General features: G+C 69.0%; 2 protein-coding genes across 3 annotated transcripts; one reads left to right on the top strand and one right to left on the bottom strand.

Moving 5' to 3' along the window:
* The first annotated feature begins 1,263 nt into the window (after nucleotides 1-1,263).
* NDUFB7 (NADH:ubiquinone oxidoreductase subunit B7) lies at nucleotides 1,264-3,667 on the top strand. The gene is given in 4 exon segments (XM_074167331.1): nucleotides 1,264-1,375; nucleotides 2,133-2,161; nucleotides 2,163-2,302; nucleotides 3,568-3,667. Coding segments are annotated over 4 exon segments (381 nt in total).
* A 229-nt stretch (nucleotides 3,668-3,896) lies between these two features.
* Nucleotides 3,897-16,578, bottom strand: TECR (trans-2,3-enoyl-CoA reductase). 2 transcript variants are annotated; one of them, XM_074167329.1, is made up of 13 exons: nucleotides 16,501-16,578; nucleotides 13,941-13,991; nucleotides 13,753-13,804; nucleotides 12,402-12,446; nucleotides 12,203-12,306; nucleotides 11,378-11,493; nucleotides 10,296-10,401; nucleotides 10,003-10,075; nucleotides 9,556-9,599; nucleotides 9,158-9,215; nucleotides 5,804-5,892; nucleotides 5,136-5,181; nucleotides 3,897-4,533 (listed from the first exon to the last, which is right to left on the bottom strand). In XM_074167329.1, the coding sequence occupies exons 1-13, from the start codon at nucleotides 16,513-16,515 to the stop codon at nucleotides 4,406-4,408; spliced, it is 927 nt and encodes a 308-aa protein (XP_074023430.1). In that variant the 5' UTR covers nucleotides 16,516-16,578; the 3' UTR covers nucleotides 3,897-4,405. The 2 variants fall into 2 exon arrangements, with proteins under 2 accessions (XP_074023430.1, XP_074023429.1); XM_074167328.1 differs by lacking the exon at nucleotides 16,501-16,578 and having other exon boundaries at nucleotides 13,941-14,151.
* Nucleotides 16,579-16,584: the final 6 nt, after the last annotated feature.

Below are 16,584 nucleotides of genomic sequence, written 5' to 3'. Positions count from 1 at the left end.
CCTGGCCCTGTCCCCACCCCCAGGGTCCCCAGACTGTCCCCACCCCGGGGTCCCCTGTCCCCCCCAAAGGCCACACGTCCCCACCCTTGAGGCCCCCAAGTCCCCGTCCCGCTGTCCTCTGTCCCCAGCCCTGGGGTCCCTGTGTCCCCGTCCCTCACTCCAGTCTCCCCCACCCCATCCCCGGGGGGCACTGACACCGTCCCCGGGGCAGTGACACCGCTGTCCCCAAGAGCTGCCAGCCTCTCGGAGGTCCCCGATTGTCCCCAAATGTCCCCCTGACGCCCAATGGCCTCTCTGGTGTCCCCAAATGTCCCCAAAGATCCTGCCGTCCCCAAGGGTCCCCCTGTCCCTCCTGTCCCCAAATGCTCCCGATGTCCTCAAAGGTCCCCGACGTCCCCAGGGGCCCGAGATGGTCCCCAAATGTCCCCGAGGGTCCCCAAAATATCCCTGGCACCCCCAGTGTCCCTGAGGGTCCCCAAATGTCCTTGATGGTCCCCGGGGGTCCCCAACATCCCCAGAGGTTCCCCATGTCCCCGGTGGTCCCCAGTGTCTCCAAATGTCTGTAAAGGCCCCTGACGCCCCCAAAGGTCCCTGATGGTCCCTAAATGTCCCCAAGGGCCCCTGGCACCTCCGGGGGTCCTCGAAGGTCCCCGAATGTCCCGCTGGTCCCCAGCAGTCTCCCCGGGGGTCCCGAAGGTCCCTGTCACCCCCAGGGCTCCCTGGTGGTCCCCAAAGGTCCCCGATGGTCCCCAGCACCCCTAACCCTCCCGGTGCTCCCCAGTGTCCCCAGATGTCCCCAAGGGTCCCCCAGTGTCCCCGAACCCCTCGTGGGGGGGGGGTCCCTCAAACGTCCCCAAGGTTCCCTGACACCCCCGGTGTCCCGACACCCCAACCCTCCCGCTGCTCCCTAAACATCCCCAAGGGTCCCCATAAATCCCCAGTGTCCCCAAACGTTCCTGACACCCCCAATGTCCCCCAACACCCCCGGGTGTCCCCCGCCACCAGGGCGGCGCCAGCGGCTTGCCCTCGCCATGGTCCGGGCGGGGGCACTTCCGGCTCACGGGTCCCTCCCCCTTCAGGGTCCGGGCGGGGGCACTTCCGGCTCACGGGTCCCTCCCCCTTCAGGGGTCCGGGCGGGGGCACTTCCGGCTCACGGGTCCCTCCCCCTTCAGGGTCCGGGCGGGTTCCCGCTCCGGCGGTTCCGTGTGTCCCGGTGTTTCCGGTGGCGGTGTTTCCGGTGGCGGGGCCGGTGCCGGGGCGGCCATGGGCGCTCACCTGGCGCGGCGCTACCTGGGGGACGCGGAGACGGAGCCGGACCCGCTGCAGATGCCGACCTTCCCCCCCGAGCTGGGGCTGCCGCGCCGGGCGCCCCGCGGTCAGTCCGGGCACGGGGGGTGGGGGGGGGAGACACCGGGGACACGGACGGAGCCACCGGGCGGGGGGGGGGTGGCCCCGCTCGATCCCGGTCCCAGGGTGCCCTTGGGGTGACCCCGCGGGACCGGACCTTCGCGTGACCCCCGTGACCCGTGACCCCGCGGTGTCACCCCCCCCCGTGTCCCCCCCGTCTCTTCCCATGCCCCCGTGTCCCGTCCCCTCCTGTCCCCTCCCCCAGCCCCGCCATGTCCCCCCCCGTGTCCGTCCCCCCCCCCCCCGCCCCTTGTCACACCTCCCCTGTCCCCCCCCGCCCCCCCATCTCTCGCCCACCCTGTCCCTGCCTGCCCCCCACCTTCCCCCAGGGCCACGCGGGTCCCGCTGTCCCTGCAGTGGCCCCTGTCACCCCCCCCCCGTCACCCCGTGTCCCCACCGGCCACACGTGTCCCCTTTGGCGGCCACCACCGCGTCCCCCCCCCGCCGTGTCCCCGGTCCCCGTCACTGTTTGTCTCCCCAAGTGCCCACCCCCCGTGTCCCCACCCCTGCCCTGTCCCCTGGTCTCCCTCCCTCCGTGTGTCCCCAAGCGCCTCGTGCCTGCAGATGTCCCCACGGTGGCCACCCCCCGTGTCCCGACCCTGCCGTGTGTCCCCGCACGCCACACGTGTCCCCCGCTTCTGCCCCGTGTCCCCCCCCCGGGCCGCGTCCCCCGCTGCCCCCCGCCGTCCCCGCGGGCGCTGAGGGTGTCCCCTCCCCGGTGACAGAGATGGTGGCCTCGGCGGAGCAGCTGGCGGGGGGGGCGGGTGCCGCTGGAGCAGCGGGATTTCTGCGCCCATCACCTGCTGCGGCTCCTGCGCTGCCACCGCGACGCCTTCCCCGTCCCCTGGAACTGCCACCACCTGCGCCACGCCTGGGACGCCTGCCAGCACCGCGAGTACGCGGGGACACGGGGGGACACCGGGGGCGTGGGGGGGGATGGAGATGTGCGGGGGTGGGGGGACACCGGGAGGTGGGGACACGGCGGGGGACACGGAGGGGGGACATGGGACACCAGGGGACACCGGGGGCGTGGGGGGGATGGAGATGTGCGGGGGTGGGGGGACACCGGGAGGTGGGGACACCGGGACACGGGGGACACTGGGATACAGGGGGGAGCGTGGGGATGGAGATGTGCGGGGGTGGGGGGACACCGGGAGGTGGGGACACGGGGGGGGACACGGGGGGGGGACATGGGACACGGGGGGACACCGGGGGCGTGGGGGGGATGGAGATGTGCGGGGGTGGGGGGACACCGGGAGGTGGGGACACGGGGGGGGACACGGAGGGGGGACATGGGACACCAGGGGACACCGGGGGCGTGGGGGGGATGGAGATGTGCGGGGGTGGGGGGACACCGGCACACGGGGGGGGCGTGGGAGTGACATGGGGACACGAGGAAATGGCAAGAGGGAAACAGGAGTGGGGGGACGGGGGAGATGGGGACGTGGAGGGGACGCAGGGGACACTGGGACATGGTGGGGGGGACAGGGGGACATTGCAGGGGGATACGGGGAACGTGGGAGATGGCAGGGACAGGGGGACGCTGGGGTTTGGGGGGGACACGGGGATGGAGATGTGCGGGGGGGGGCACGGGGACTGTGAGGGGACGCAGGGACGTGTGAGGGGACATGGGGGGACATGGGGGGTGTGTGCAGGGAACCTGGGACACGGCAGGGACAGGGGGGGACCCATGGGGGACACTGGGATATTGGGGGGGGCACGTGGGGATGGAGATGTGGAGGGAGGGGGGACACCGGGGGGGCACGGGGACACCAGGATTCAGGAGACGGGGGGGGGGGGGGGGGGGGGCGCTGGGACACGGGGACACCAGGACACGGCGGGGGGAAACGGGGATGTGGGGGTACGGGGGTGGGGGACACGGGGACGTGGGGGGGACTCAGGGATGGAGAGGACGGGTGACATGGGGACACCGGGGGACAGGGGGGACACACCAGGACACGGGGGGACGTGGGGACGTGAGTGTGGAGGGACAGGGGGCACGGGGGACACCGGGACACGTCAGTGGGGGGTGACAGGGACACGGGGGTGGGGGGGACACCAGGAGGGAGGGGAAAGGGTTGGGGACACTGTGACATCCCCACGCTGTCCCCGTCCCCGTGTCCCTCCCGGGGGTGGCCCCGGTGACGCGCCTGTCCCCAGCTACGTGATGCGCATGAAGGAGTTCGAGCGGGAGCGGCGGCTGCTCCAGCGCCAGAAGCGGCTCCGGAAGCGGGAGGCGGCGGCGGCCACCACCGAGTGACGGGGACACGGGGACACACGCGGGGACACCCCCACACAATAAACCCGTGGAGTCACTGCGCCTGTCACTGCGCTTGGGGACACGGGAAAACGCGGTGGCTCGTCCCCCAGGGTGGCTGTGAACGCCCCCCCCCCAGCTTGGGGACAGCGGGGACTGTCCCCATGGGGTGGCCATGACCCCCCCCCCCTGTGTCCCCCTGGGGTGGGACAATGACAGGCCACACGCGTAGGGGGGGGTGACATCGTTTATTGTCGCCTGCGGGGACGGTGGGGGGGGACAATGACAGGTCATAGGCAGGTGACACGGGTCATTCCCGCTGCCACGGGACACGGTCACAGGCCACACGTGGGTGATGCCGCTTTGTCACCGACGGTGGCCTCAGACGCGGGTGACGCTGCCACTGGGGAGGGGACGGGGACAGCGGGGACGGGGACCCCGCGGGTGACAAGGGACAACCAGGCCCCGTCCCCGTGTCCTGCTGCGAGCACAGGGCGGGTGACAGGCTCCTGTCCCCGTGTCCCCTGTCCCCACCGCTGGCTCAGGGCCTCACCGCATTGTCCCCGGGGCGGGGGACGGGGGGGTGACAGGGACAGGTCAGGGTGTCCCCACACTGTCCCCAAGGCTCAGCCCGGGGGGGGGCCGGGGGGGTGTCCCCGGGGTGTCACAGCAGGAAGGGGATGATGGGGGGTGAAGTGTCCCCGGGGTGTCCCCGCGGGGCCGGGGGGTGTCCCCGGGGTGTCACAGCAGGAAGGGGACGATGGGGGAGCGCAGGGGGGGGTAGTCGCGGAACTCCCGGAGGTAGCTGCGGTGCTTGCCCTGCGCCCAGATGGCCATCTGCACGAAGCCCACCAGCGAGAAGAGGGCCACTGCGGGGCCACCGTCACCACCGCGCCCCCGGGGACACGGGGGGGGACAGGGGACATGGTGGCCCCAAGGGGGACAGGGGACGTGGGGGGACACCAGGGGGATTGGGGATTTGGGCAGCCGGGGGCGGGGGACACTGACCTCGGGGGGGGGACACAGGGACCCCGGGGGGGGACGTGGTGGCCCTGAGGGGGACAGGGGACAGGGAGGAGACCGGGGGACACCGGGGGCACTGGGGATTTGGGCAGCAGGGGGTGGGACACAGGGCCCGGGGGGGGGATGTGGGACAGGGGGACCTTGGAAGGGACATAGTGACCCCAGGGTGGGACATGGGGACCCTGGGGGGGGGGACAGAGTGGCCCCGGGGGGGAGCAGGGGACACGGGGGGGGCGTGGGGAATAGAATGGGGACACCCCAGGGTGGCCCCTCCCCCCCCCCCCCAGCAGTGCCCCACCAACAAAAGGGCGCCCACCCCCCCCCCGCCCCGGGTGTCACCCCCCACCCATCAGGGTACCCCCCCCCCCCCCCCCCCCCCTTACCCCCTGGGTGCTGTCCCCCCCACCCCCCCGGAGTGTGGCCCCCCCCGGTGCCCCCCCCCGCTCACCGGGCAGACACTGTGTCATGATGGTGAAGCCGATCCAGGACCCGACCTGGGGGGGGGGGGGGGGGGGAGCAGCACCCGGGGGGGACACAGCACCCGTTGGGGGGGGGGGGGCAGCTCCCCCCCAGGGCAGTTGTGCCCCCCCTCAGCACAGCAGTAACACCACCCCCCCCGAGTGGTGGTTGCCCCCCCCAGCAGCGCCAGCCCCCCCGTGGTGGCACCCCCCCCCCCCAGTGTCCCCCCAATACCCCCACCCCCAGTGCCCCACCAAATATCCCCCCCCAGCAGTGCCCCCCCGATGCCCCCCCCAGATACCCTCCCAGGGGTGTCCCCTCCCCTAAGCACCGTCACTCCCCCCGCCCCGTACCCCCCCAGAGCAGTGTCCCCCCCCAATGCCCTTCCCAAGCAGTGCCCCCCCCCAAATACCCCCCCAACAGTGTCCCCCCGAGCAGTGACGCCCCCCAGTCAGTGTCACACCCCCGCCTCAGTGCCATCCCTACCCCCCCCAGTGCCCCCCCCATGGTAGCGTGCCCTCCCCCGAGCACTGTCACCCCCCCCCCAGTGCTGCCTCCTCAAAGCAGTGTCCCCCCCCCCCCCAAATACCCCCCTCACTTTCACCTCCCAGTTCCGCCCCCCCCCCCCCCCCAGTTGCCCCCCCATGGCCCCCCCACCTCGTAGGTGTAGTTGGGGCAGGAGACGAGGAGGAAGAGCCACGTGAAGGGGTTGCGGGTGGGGTACGGGATCTTCCGCGTCTTGGAGCCTGTCCCCGAACACGCGTGTCACACCCCCCACGCGTGTGTCACACCCCACACATGCGTGTCACAGCCCCACATGCGTGTCACACCCCACGTGTCACAGCCAGCACATGCGTCACACCCCACACGCGTGCCACGCCCCCCGTGTGTCACACCCCCCACACGCATCACACTCTACACGTGTCACACCCCACACACGTGTGTCACACCGCCAGCACACGCATGTCACTGCCACACGTGTGTCACACCCACACATGTGTGTCACACCTACACGCAGGTCACAAACCCAGCACATGCATGCCACATCTGCACACATGTGTCACAGCCCCACACACTTGTCACAGCCCCAGCACGCGTCACAGCCCTGGCACATGCATGTCACATCCCCACACGTTTCACACACACGCGCACACACACACACCCCGCTCATGTCACAGCCCCAGGAAAAATGTGGCACATCCTCCCCACACGCGTGTCACACATCCACACACGTCACAGCCCCGGCACATGCGTGTCAAAGCCACAAACATGTCACAGCCCCACACACCTCACAGCCCCGGCACACGTGTATCACGCCCCCCTCTCACGTGTCACAAACCCACATGCATGTCACCCAACACATGCATGTCACAGTCCCGGCACATGTGTGTCAAACCCCACACACATGTTGCACCCTCACATGCATGTCACATCCCCACACACGTCACAGCCCCAGCACACGCATATCACACTCCCATACGTGTCACAAACCAACATGTGTGTCACACCCAACACATGCACCTCACAGCCCCAGCACACGTGTCATAGTCCTGGCACATGCATGTCAAACCTCACATGTGTGTCAGCCACACACGTGTCACACCCCCACATGCATGTCACGACCCCGGCAAAAATGTGTCACAGCCCTGGCACACGCGTATCACACCCTCACATGCGTGTCACATCCCCACACACATCACAGCTCCAGCACACGCGTATCACACTCCCACATGTGTCACAAACCCACACGCATCACACCCAATACATGCATGTCACAGCCCCAGCACGTGTCACAGTCCTGGCACATGCATGTCAAATCCCATACACGTGTCACAGCCACACACGTGTCACACCACACACACATTACACTCCTGCACGCATGTCAGAGCCCCAGCACACACGTGTCACATCTCCACAATGTATCACAGCTGGCACAACCTCCCCCCCAACATGTATGACATCCCCATATGTGTGTCACATCCTCACACGTGTGTCGCATCCCCACACACGTCACAGCCCTGGCACACGCTCGTCACCTCCACACGCGTGTCACACCAAGCACGTGTGTCGCAGCCCCAGATGCGTGTCACAGCCCCAGATGCGTGTGTGTCCCATGTGCCCCCCCATCCTCTGCGCCGCAGAGTCATGGATTCATAGACGGGTCCAGGCCGGAAGGGACCCCCCCAAAGGTCACCTCGTCCCACCCCCCGCAGTCGGCAGGGACACCCCCAGCCAGAGGAGGTCGCCCAGGGCCTCCTGGAGCTTCACCTTGAACGTCTCAAGGGAAGGGGCCTCAACCCCCTCCCCGGGCAGCCCGTTCCGGTGTCCCACCGCCCCCCGAGGAGGGAACTTGTTCCCGATATCCGATCCAAATCTCCCCTTCTCCAGCTTAAAGCCATCGCCCCTCGTCCCGTCACCGCAGGCCTTTGGGAACAGACCCTCCCCAGCCTTCCTGCAGCCCCCCCCAGGGACCGAAAGGGGCTCCAAGGTCTCCCCGGAGCCTCCTCTTCTCCAGGCTGAACCCCCCCAGCCCCCTCAGCCTGTCCTCCCGGCAGAGGGGCTCCGGCCCCCCGAGCGTTTTAGCGGCCCCGCTCCATACGGAGCGGTGTCCTTTCCATACGGAGGGCTCCGGAGCCGCACACAGAGCCCCAGGGGAGGTCTCGCCGGAGCGAAGTGGCAGAATCACCTCCATGGACCTGCTGGCGACGCTTCTCCTGACGCAGCCCAGGCCGGGGTTGGCCTTCTGGGTCTGCTCATCTCCAGCCTCCCCTCCCTCAGCACCCCCATCCCTTCCCTCAGGGCTGCTTCCCAATCCCTCCTCCTCCTCCCCCAGGCTGGATTTATCCCGAGGATTGTTCCGGCCCAGGTGCGGGACCCTGCGCTTGCTTTTGTTGAACCTCGTGAGGTTCACCCGGGCCCACCTCTCCGGCCTGGCCAGGTCCCTTTAGATGCCATCCCGTCCCCCTGGTGTATCGACACCACCGCGCGGGTCGGCGTCACCCGCAAAGCGCCTGACGGAGCTCTCCAGCTCCAGCCCTCTCCGTCTCCTTGCTAAAACCGTCGAACGGTACCGCTCCCGGCACGGCCCCTCGAGGGCCACCGCTCGTCACCGCTCTCCAGCTGGACATCAAGCCATCGAGCACCACCCTCCGGGTGCCACCACCCGGCCCGTTCCTTATCCACCGCCCGGTCCGCCCAGCCAATCCCTGTCCCTCCGATTCGGGGAGCAGGATGTCGCGAGGGGCCGTGTCGAAGGCCCCGCCGCAGCCCAGCCGGCTCGCGCCCGCGGGGCCCCCCTCAGCTGCTGACCTCCTCGCTCCATCAACGGCCACCGCGGCCGTGGGGCAGGACCCATCCCCGGTGAGGCCACGCTGGCCGCGAGCCTCAATCAGCTCCGTGGCCTCCACGTGCCCAAGCGTGGCATCCAGAAGGATCTGTTCCGTGACCTTCCCAGGCACACGCGTGTCACACACCCACACACGTCACAGCCCCGGCACATGCGTGTCAAAGCCACAAACGCGTGTCGCAGCCCCACACACCTCACAGCCCCACACACATGTATCGCGCCCCCCTCCCATGTGTGTCACAAACCCCCACACGTCACCCAACACGTGTGTCACGTGTGTCAAACCCCACACGCGTGTCAGCCACGCACCCATGGCCCCTGTGTGCCCAAGCGTGGCATCCAGAAGGATCTGTTCCATGATCTTCCCAGGCACGGAGGTGAGGCCGACACCTCACACGCATGTGTGTGACCGTGTGCCCTTTGTGCACTCCCCCGTGTGTGTGCCCCCCCCAGCACACACGTGCTCCCCCACACGCGTGCCTCCCAGGGAACATGTGTGGGCACCAGCACACGCATGTGCGCAGCCCTGTGCCCACCGCCCGCCCTGTGGCCCCTCGTGGCCCCCCGCCATGCGTCCCCCTCCCCCGTGTCCTGTGCCCCCCTCCTCCGTGTGTCCTCCCCCTGCCCCCCCCCATGCGCCCCGTGTCCCCCCCACGTCCCCTCACCCGCCGGGCGCAGGTTCCTCAGGGCCACGTGGATGGAGAAGTTGCCGAGTTGGCAGAACTGGAGGGGGACACACGGGGGTTCTTCAGTCGCAGGTGGCACCCAGACCACCACCCCCCTCCCCCCCCAGCACCCAACTACACCCCCTGCACCCCAGTGTCCCCCCAGCACCCACTGGGACCCCCCCAGCACCCTAAAGCCCCTCCCAGCACCCCATGCTCATCCCCCGACACCCACCTACCACCTCACCCAGAACCCACTGGGACCCCCCCCCCCAGCACCCATCTGCCACCCCCCTGCACCCCAATGTCCCCTCAGCACCCACTGGGACCCCCCCGCTGAGTCCCCACCAGCCCCCCCAGCACCCCATGCCCCCCCTTCAGGGCCCCCCAGCACCCACCAGGAAGACGGCGAGCGCCAGCTTCACCTGTTCGTCACCGTAGGCTGGGGGACACGGGGGGGTCAGGGGACACCGAGACCCCCCCCGCCACGATGTCCCCTCACAGGGGGGGACAGAGGGGGAGAGTGTACAGGGAGTTGGGTGGTGTGATGGGGGACAGGGGTTGGGGGGGGGGGGGGGTGACAGGGAGATGACAATGACACTCACCGGGGGGGGGTGTACAGCGGGTGGTCAGTGTGACGGGGACAGGGGGGTGACAGGGGGGTGACAGTGAGGGTGACACTCACCGGGGGGAGTGTACAGCGGGTGGTTGGTGTGACAGGGGACAGGGAGGTGACAGGGGGGTGACAGTGAGGGTGACACTCACCGGGGGGGGTGTACAGCGGGTGGTTGGTGTGACAGGGGACAGGGAGGTGACAGGGGGGTGACAGTGAGGGTGACACTCACCGGGGGGGGTGTACAGCGGGTGGTTGATGTAATAGGCCATCCAGGCGGCGAAGCCCCAGTAGTAGGTGCAGTTCTGGGGGGAAGCGGGAGGGGTTGGGGACACGCTGGGGACACGCGGGGACAGCAGGAGGGGACAGGCGGTGACGGGGTGACACCTAGGAACACCCGGATGCCAGCGCCCAGGGCCCACAGCCGTTCCCGTGTGGGTGCTGTGGGGGAAGGTGGACCTGGGGACCCGGGGGGTGGTGGGGACAGTGGGGGGGTGACGCGGGGGGGGGTGACAGGGGTGTCACCTTGAAGATGTTGCGCAGGGGCATGGTGCCGTGGGAGAAGCGGTGGACGAAGAGCGTCTCCAGCAGGCGCTTGATGTAGTGGAAGGAGTGACAGCAACAGGCCAGGCTGGGGGGGGACACGGGGGGGCCATGGGGACATGGTGGGGACACGGGAACATGCCCCGGGACACCCCCCTCCCGTGCCCCCTGTCCCCAGCTGCGCTGGCTGTTGTCCCCCTGCTGTCCCCTCACTGCGGTCCCCAGGGGTGTGGGGACCCCCTCCCCCTGGCCCCAGCCCCCCGAGTCCCCCCAGCTCTCAGGACCCCCAGTTCAGCCCCCCACATAGCAGCCCCCCCCCCCCCCCTCCAGCCTCCCCCAACATGGCCGCCAGCCCATCCCCCTCCAGGGCACCCCTCCATCTCAGGACCCCCAATTCAGTCCCCATCCCCCCCAGGTAGTGCCCCCCCCCCCCCCCCCCCCCCCAAGACTATGACGCCGCAAATCAGCCCCCCAAGATGGGGGCCCCCATCCCCCCCAAGTCTGCCCCCCAGGACTTGGACCCCCAGTTCAGCCCCCCTCCCGATATGAGAATCTCCCAATTCAGCCCCCCCAGGTCTCAGGACCCCCCAATTCAGCACCCCCCCCAAAGCAGCCCCCTGAGCCCCCCAACATGGCCCAAGACCCCCCCACAGAGCAGCTCCCCAAGTCTCAGGACCCTCAATTCAACCCCCCCAGATATGAGAACCCCCAGTTCAGCCCCACAGCCCCTCCAGAGCAGCCCCCCAGGTTTCAGAACCCCCAATTCAGCCCCCCCCCATCTCAGGACCCCCAATTCAGGGCCCCCCCCCAGACATAAGCACCCCCAATTCAACCCCCCAGCCCCTCTACAGCACCCCTCAGGTCTCAGAACCCCCCCCAGTTCAGCCCCCGCCCCCCAAACCTGTCCCCTGAGCCCCCCCAGCACAGCCCCCCCCATGTCCTATGGCCCCCAAACCAGCTTCCTGGCTCCCAAACTTGATCTCCAGCCCCCCTGGGGCAACTCCACTGTCCCCCCCTGAGCCCCCCAGCACCCCCCCATGGCCCCCCCCCGGCCCCCCACTGACTGGACGACGGGGTGGCGGCTGGCGGTGAAGTCGTAGCGGGGGCCGTAGAGGAAGGGGACGCGGAAGTAGAAGAGCAGGTAAATGAGCAGCGGCCCCGCGTACTCCGTCAGGAACACCTGTGGGGACGGAGCGACTAACGGACGGACGGACGGACGGACGGGGGGGCATGCGGGGGGCGTGGGGACACGCGGAGGGACAGGGGGAGGGATGCAGGGGATGGAGGAAGCAGGGCTGGAGGGACAGAGGGATAGACAGAGGGACACGAGGACAGGGATGGACAGAGGGACACGGGGACAGGGACGGACAGAGGGACACAGAGGGGGAGGCAGGGACAGACACACAGACAGAGGGATGCAGGTTGAGGGACAGAAGGACGCAGGGATGGGGAGAGGGACACAGGGACGGAGGAGCGGATGGAGGGACACAGAGACGGACAGAGGGACATGGGGACACAGAGAGGGAGGCAGGGACGGACACATGGACAGAGGAATGGGAGGGGTTGAGGGACAGAGGGACATGGGGACAGGGATGGACAGAGGGACATGGGGACACACAGAGGGATGCATGGACAGACACACGGAGAGTGGGATGGGGGGGTTGAGGGACAGAGGGATGGACAGAGGGACACAGGGACGGAGGAGTGGATGGAGGGGGACAGGGAGGGACAGAGGGATGAAGGGCCAGAGGGACAGACAGAGGGATGGAGGGACAGACAGACGGAGAGACAGAGGGCCAGAGGGACAGACAGAGGGATGGAGGGACAGACAGACGGAGAGACAGAGGGCCAGAGGGACAGACAGAGGGACAGCCGGGGGGGCACCTCACCGTCACCCAGCTGATCTGGGCGCCCAGGTCGCGGAAGTAGAAGGTGGCGGTGGTGCCCACGGGCAGGTTCTGCAGCACGTCCTCGTCCTTCAGCGACCTGCCCTCTGCGGGGACACGCGCCCTGGTGACCCCCCCGCCCCGACAGGGCTGGGGACATCGCGGGGACACCGCGGGGACACCCCGCCGCGCTGGCACTCACTGGGGTCCAGGCGCAGGGACTGCCTGGCTGGGTACCACTGGGGATCTGCGGGAGAGAAGGGACGGCGTTGGTGGCGCTGCGGGGACAGCGATGGCACCAGGATGGGGCCCTGGTGACAATGGGGTCCCCAAGGCCCCATCATGGGTCACTATGGGGACCTCAGTGTCCCCATGAAGGGTCTCCAGCAATGACAGGGGACCCCATGGCCTTGGGGCAGGTCCCCAGCCACAATGGGGGTCACCACAGCCCCGTGACAGGTCCCTGGGGACAATGGGGACAGTGATGGCCCTGTGACAGGTCCCTGACCATGGGTGGAGGTCCTCACAGCCCTATGATGGGTCCCTTGTCACAGTGGGGGCCCCCACAAGCCAAAGTGGGTCCCCAGCCATGACAGGGGTCCCCATGGAGGGTCCTTGGTCACGATGGGGACCATGGTGGCCCTGCGATGGGTCCCTGGTCACAATGGTGACCACAATGGCCCCATGATGGGTCTCTGTCCATGACAACTGTCCCCACCACTCCATGATGGAGGTCCCCATGAAAGGTCCCAAGCCACAGTGAAGGTCCCCAAGGGCCCATGACAGGTCTGTGGTCACGATGGTGACAACAACGATCCTGTGACAGGTCCTTGGCCACAACGAGGGTCCCCAAGGCCCCATGACAGAGGTCCCCATGACCCCGTGACAGGTCCCTGGCTGTGACAAGGGTCCCCACGGCCCCGTGATGGGTCCTCAGCCATGATGTTGACCATGATGGCCCTGTGACCAGTCCCCAGCTGTGACAAGGGTCCCCACCACCCCATGACAGGGGTCCCCACGGCCCTGTGATGGGTCCCCAGCCACACTGATGGGTCCCCAAGGCCCCATGATGGGTCCCTGGTCATGATGGTGACCACAATGGTCCTGTGACAGGTCCCCAGCTGCAACGAGGGTCCTCACCACCCTGTGATGGGGGTCCCCACGGCTATGTCACGGGTTCCCATCAATGATGAGGGTCATCAAGGCCCCATGACAGATGTCCCCATGGCCCTGTGATGGGTCCCCAGCTGTGACAAGGGTCCCCACCACCCCACGACGGGGGTTCCCATTGCCTCATGATGGGTCCCTGGCCACACTGATGGGTTCCCAAGGCCCCATAACAGGTCCCTGGTCACGGTGGTGACCACGAGGGTCCCTGACAGGTCTCCAGCTGCAACAAGGGCTCCCACCACCCTGTGGTGGTCGGCCCTGTGATGGGTCCCTGGTCATGATGGTGACCACAATGGCTCCATGATGGGTCCCCAGCCCCACAGAGGGTCCCCAGCTGCCACCAGAGTCCCCATCAGAGGGTCCCCATCCCCGTTGGTACGTACGGGCCTTGGTGAAGAGGCTCTTGATCTCGGCGATGGTGGCGTGAGGCTCCACCTGCAGACAGCCGAGAGGCCATCAAGGGGCTGCTGGGACACTCCTGCCTCAGTTTCCCCAGCCCCCAGCCCCCCAGTCAGGGGGGACAGGGGACGAGGGGGAGGGGACATGCCTCCCCCCCCACCCTTCCAGGTACCTTATCGAGGAAGCAGAGCTTCTCCCGTGTCCGGGCATCCAGGATCTCCACCTCGAAGAAGAGGACGGCTTTCTTCATCTTCTTGGCGGGGGGAGCCTGGCGCCACAGCCCCAGGATGGGGGACGGGGCCACCTGGCCCCCCTCGCGGGGCGACCCCGCTCCCTCCATGTCACCGGCCGCCGGGGACACCACAGAGACGCCGGCGCGCCCAGCGGAAACCCGATCGGTGCTCGGGGAGCTGCTAAATATAAACCTGCCCCCCCGCCCCGGGGTGGCTCTTGGCCCTGGTAGCCCTGGAGGTGGCCCCGGAGGTGGCCCCAGAGGTGGCCACGGGAGGAACAGAGTGACATGGCGCCTGGAGAGGGACGGGGACGGGTGGCCGGCGGGGACGGAGGGGACATGAGTGTGGCAAGGGCGGAGGTAAGGCTGGACCCCCCCCCCCCCAACACTCCCAGGTCCCCCAGGTCCCCAAGGCCCTTGGTGGCACGAGGGTGGGCACAGGCCGGGCTGAAGCGTGGCGGCCACACGGCTGGATGTCACCCCTGGGTCACCCTGGGAGGGACAGGTCTATGTCACCATGTGACACTGCGACGGGGGCAGGGGTCTGTCACCCCTGGGGACATCACGATGGGGACAGAGGTATGTCACCCTGTGACACCATGATGGGGAGGGGGGTCTGTCACCCCTGGAGAGACCACGATGAGGACAGGGTTTTGTCACCCCCAAGGACAGGGGACAGCACGATGGAGACAAAGGTATGTCACCCTGTGACACCGTGACAGGGACGATGGGGGGGGGTCTGTCACCATGGGGTTGCCCTGGTGAGGACAGGGTTATGTCACCCTGAGACACCCCAACGCGGAAGAGGATGTCACCATGTGACACCCTGAGAGGGGACAACAGGGGTCTGTCAGCCTGTGACAGCTCAGTGCGGACATGGGTCTGTCATCCCCATGACACCCTGAGGGGGACAGCTGTATGTCACCTCTGGGGACACCCCAAAAGGGGCAGGGCCATGTCACCCCCATGACACTCTAACAGGGACAGAGGTCTGTCACCTCTGGCTACGTGGGGGTCACCCCTGGGTCACCCCAACAGGGATGGGGCTCTGTCACCTCTGGGACACCACGATGAAATGGGAGGCAGTGTGTCTGTCACCCCTGGGGACACCTTGGTGGGGACAGGGTTATGTCACCCTGTGACACTCCAGCAGGGACAGGGGTCTGTCACAATGTGCCATCCCCAATGGGGATGGGGTACGTCACCCCGAGAACACGCCAACAGGGGGGTTGGTCACCCTGACACCCCAGCAGGGACAGGAGTCTGTCACCCTGTCACACCTGGTCAGGGACAGGGGGCTGGGGGTGTGACACCCCCACGGACGTGCCAAATGAGGCACGAGGGTGCCCCGAGCACGGTGACGGTGACAGAGCTGGGGGGGGGGGGGGTGGGAGAGAGGTTTATTTTGGCTCTTCCCCTCTCCTTGGGCCGCGTCCCGCCCGTGGCGGTGTCACCGTCACTGCCGAGCTATGACAAACATCCGCCCGCGGCCCCGGCCCTTCCCGCAGCAGCCGCCGCCGGCGGGACAGGGCCACCTGGGGGGACGAGGCCACCTCCCTGGTTGTGACTGTGGGGACGCTGGGGCTGTGGCAGTGCCACAGCCGCCCCCCGGGGCGGGGGAAGGGGGGTCCCACTCCTCCCCGTGCCGGCGGGGTGCGGCAGGCAGGCAGCCGGCCAGGCCGGGCAGGCCGGGGCTGGCAGCGCCGCAGGCAGGAACCGCCCTGCCAGCCCCCGCGCCGCCGTTCCCCCCCCCGGGGCTGGGCAGGGAGGGGGGAGGCAGCCCTGCCGGTGGGGACGGCCGGGCCTGTCCGTCCCCGCGCCCGGGGACCCCTCCCCAGCGCCACCACCGAGGGGACCCCCAGCTCCCCGCCACCCCGGGGGTGACACCTCGCCGGCCTCCCCCGCGGCACCGGGGCCGTGGGCGGCCGCCGCACCCGCTGCCGTCAGCGCTGCCGGCCCCCCCCGCACGGCTGTTGCGACAGGCTGCGCTGGGCGAGGCGCGGCCGTGACGGGCCCGGGCAAGGCCCGGCGGGACGGGCCCGGGGGGGGGGGTGGCTGGACCCCGCTGAACCAGCCCCAGCCCCACGGAACCAGCCCAGGTCCCACAGAACCAGCCCGTGCCCCTCAGAACCAGTTCCGGCCCCCCCGGAACCGGCCCGGGCAGCGCTGGACGGGCCAGGCCTCACCGGAGGGACCAGGCCGCGCCCTGGCACCCGACACTGCGCATGCGCGCCCCTCCGCTCGGCTCCCCCCCTCCCGCGCATGCGCACAGCGCCCCCACCCGCGCCACGCACGCACGCGCAGTGCAGCCGCCCACCGCTCCGCGCATGCGCAGCGCCCCGCCGCCGCCGCCGCACGCAGGCGCGGTGTGCGGCCCGGGGCGCCCCGGCGCATGCGCGGAAGAGCGGCGGCTGCCCACAGGGCACAGAGCGGGGTCGGCGGGGCCGGTGCCGTGAGGGGACACCGGGGGAACGGAGGAAGTGGGGCCGGGGGGCCTCACCTCGTAGTGCTTCATGGCCGCCGCCGCCGCTGCGCCGCCGCCGCTCCCGCCGGGCTCCCGTTCCCCCCCCACGTGACCCGCCCG

This window comes from Numenius arquata, unplaced genomic scaffold, assembly GCF_964106895.1.
Source record: "Numenius arquata unplaced genomic scaffold, bNumArq3.hap1.1 HAP1_SCAFFOLD_1524, whole genome shotgun sequence".
NCBI classification, from domain to species: domain Eukaryota; kingdom Metazoa; phylum Chordata; class Aves; order Charadriiformes; family Scolopacidae; genus Numenius; species Numenius arquata.
This window is presented reverse-complemented; position numbering and strand designations above follow the sequence as displayed.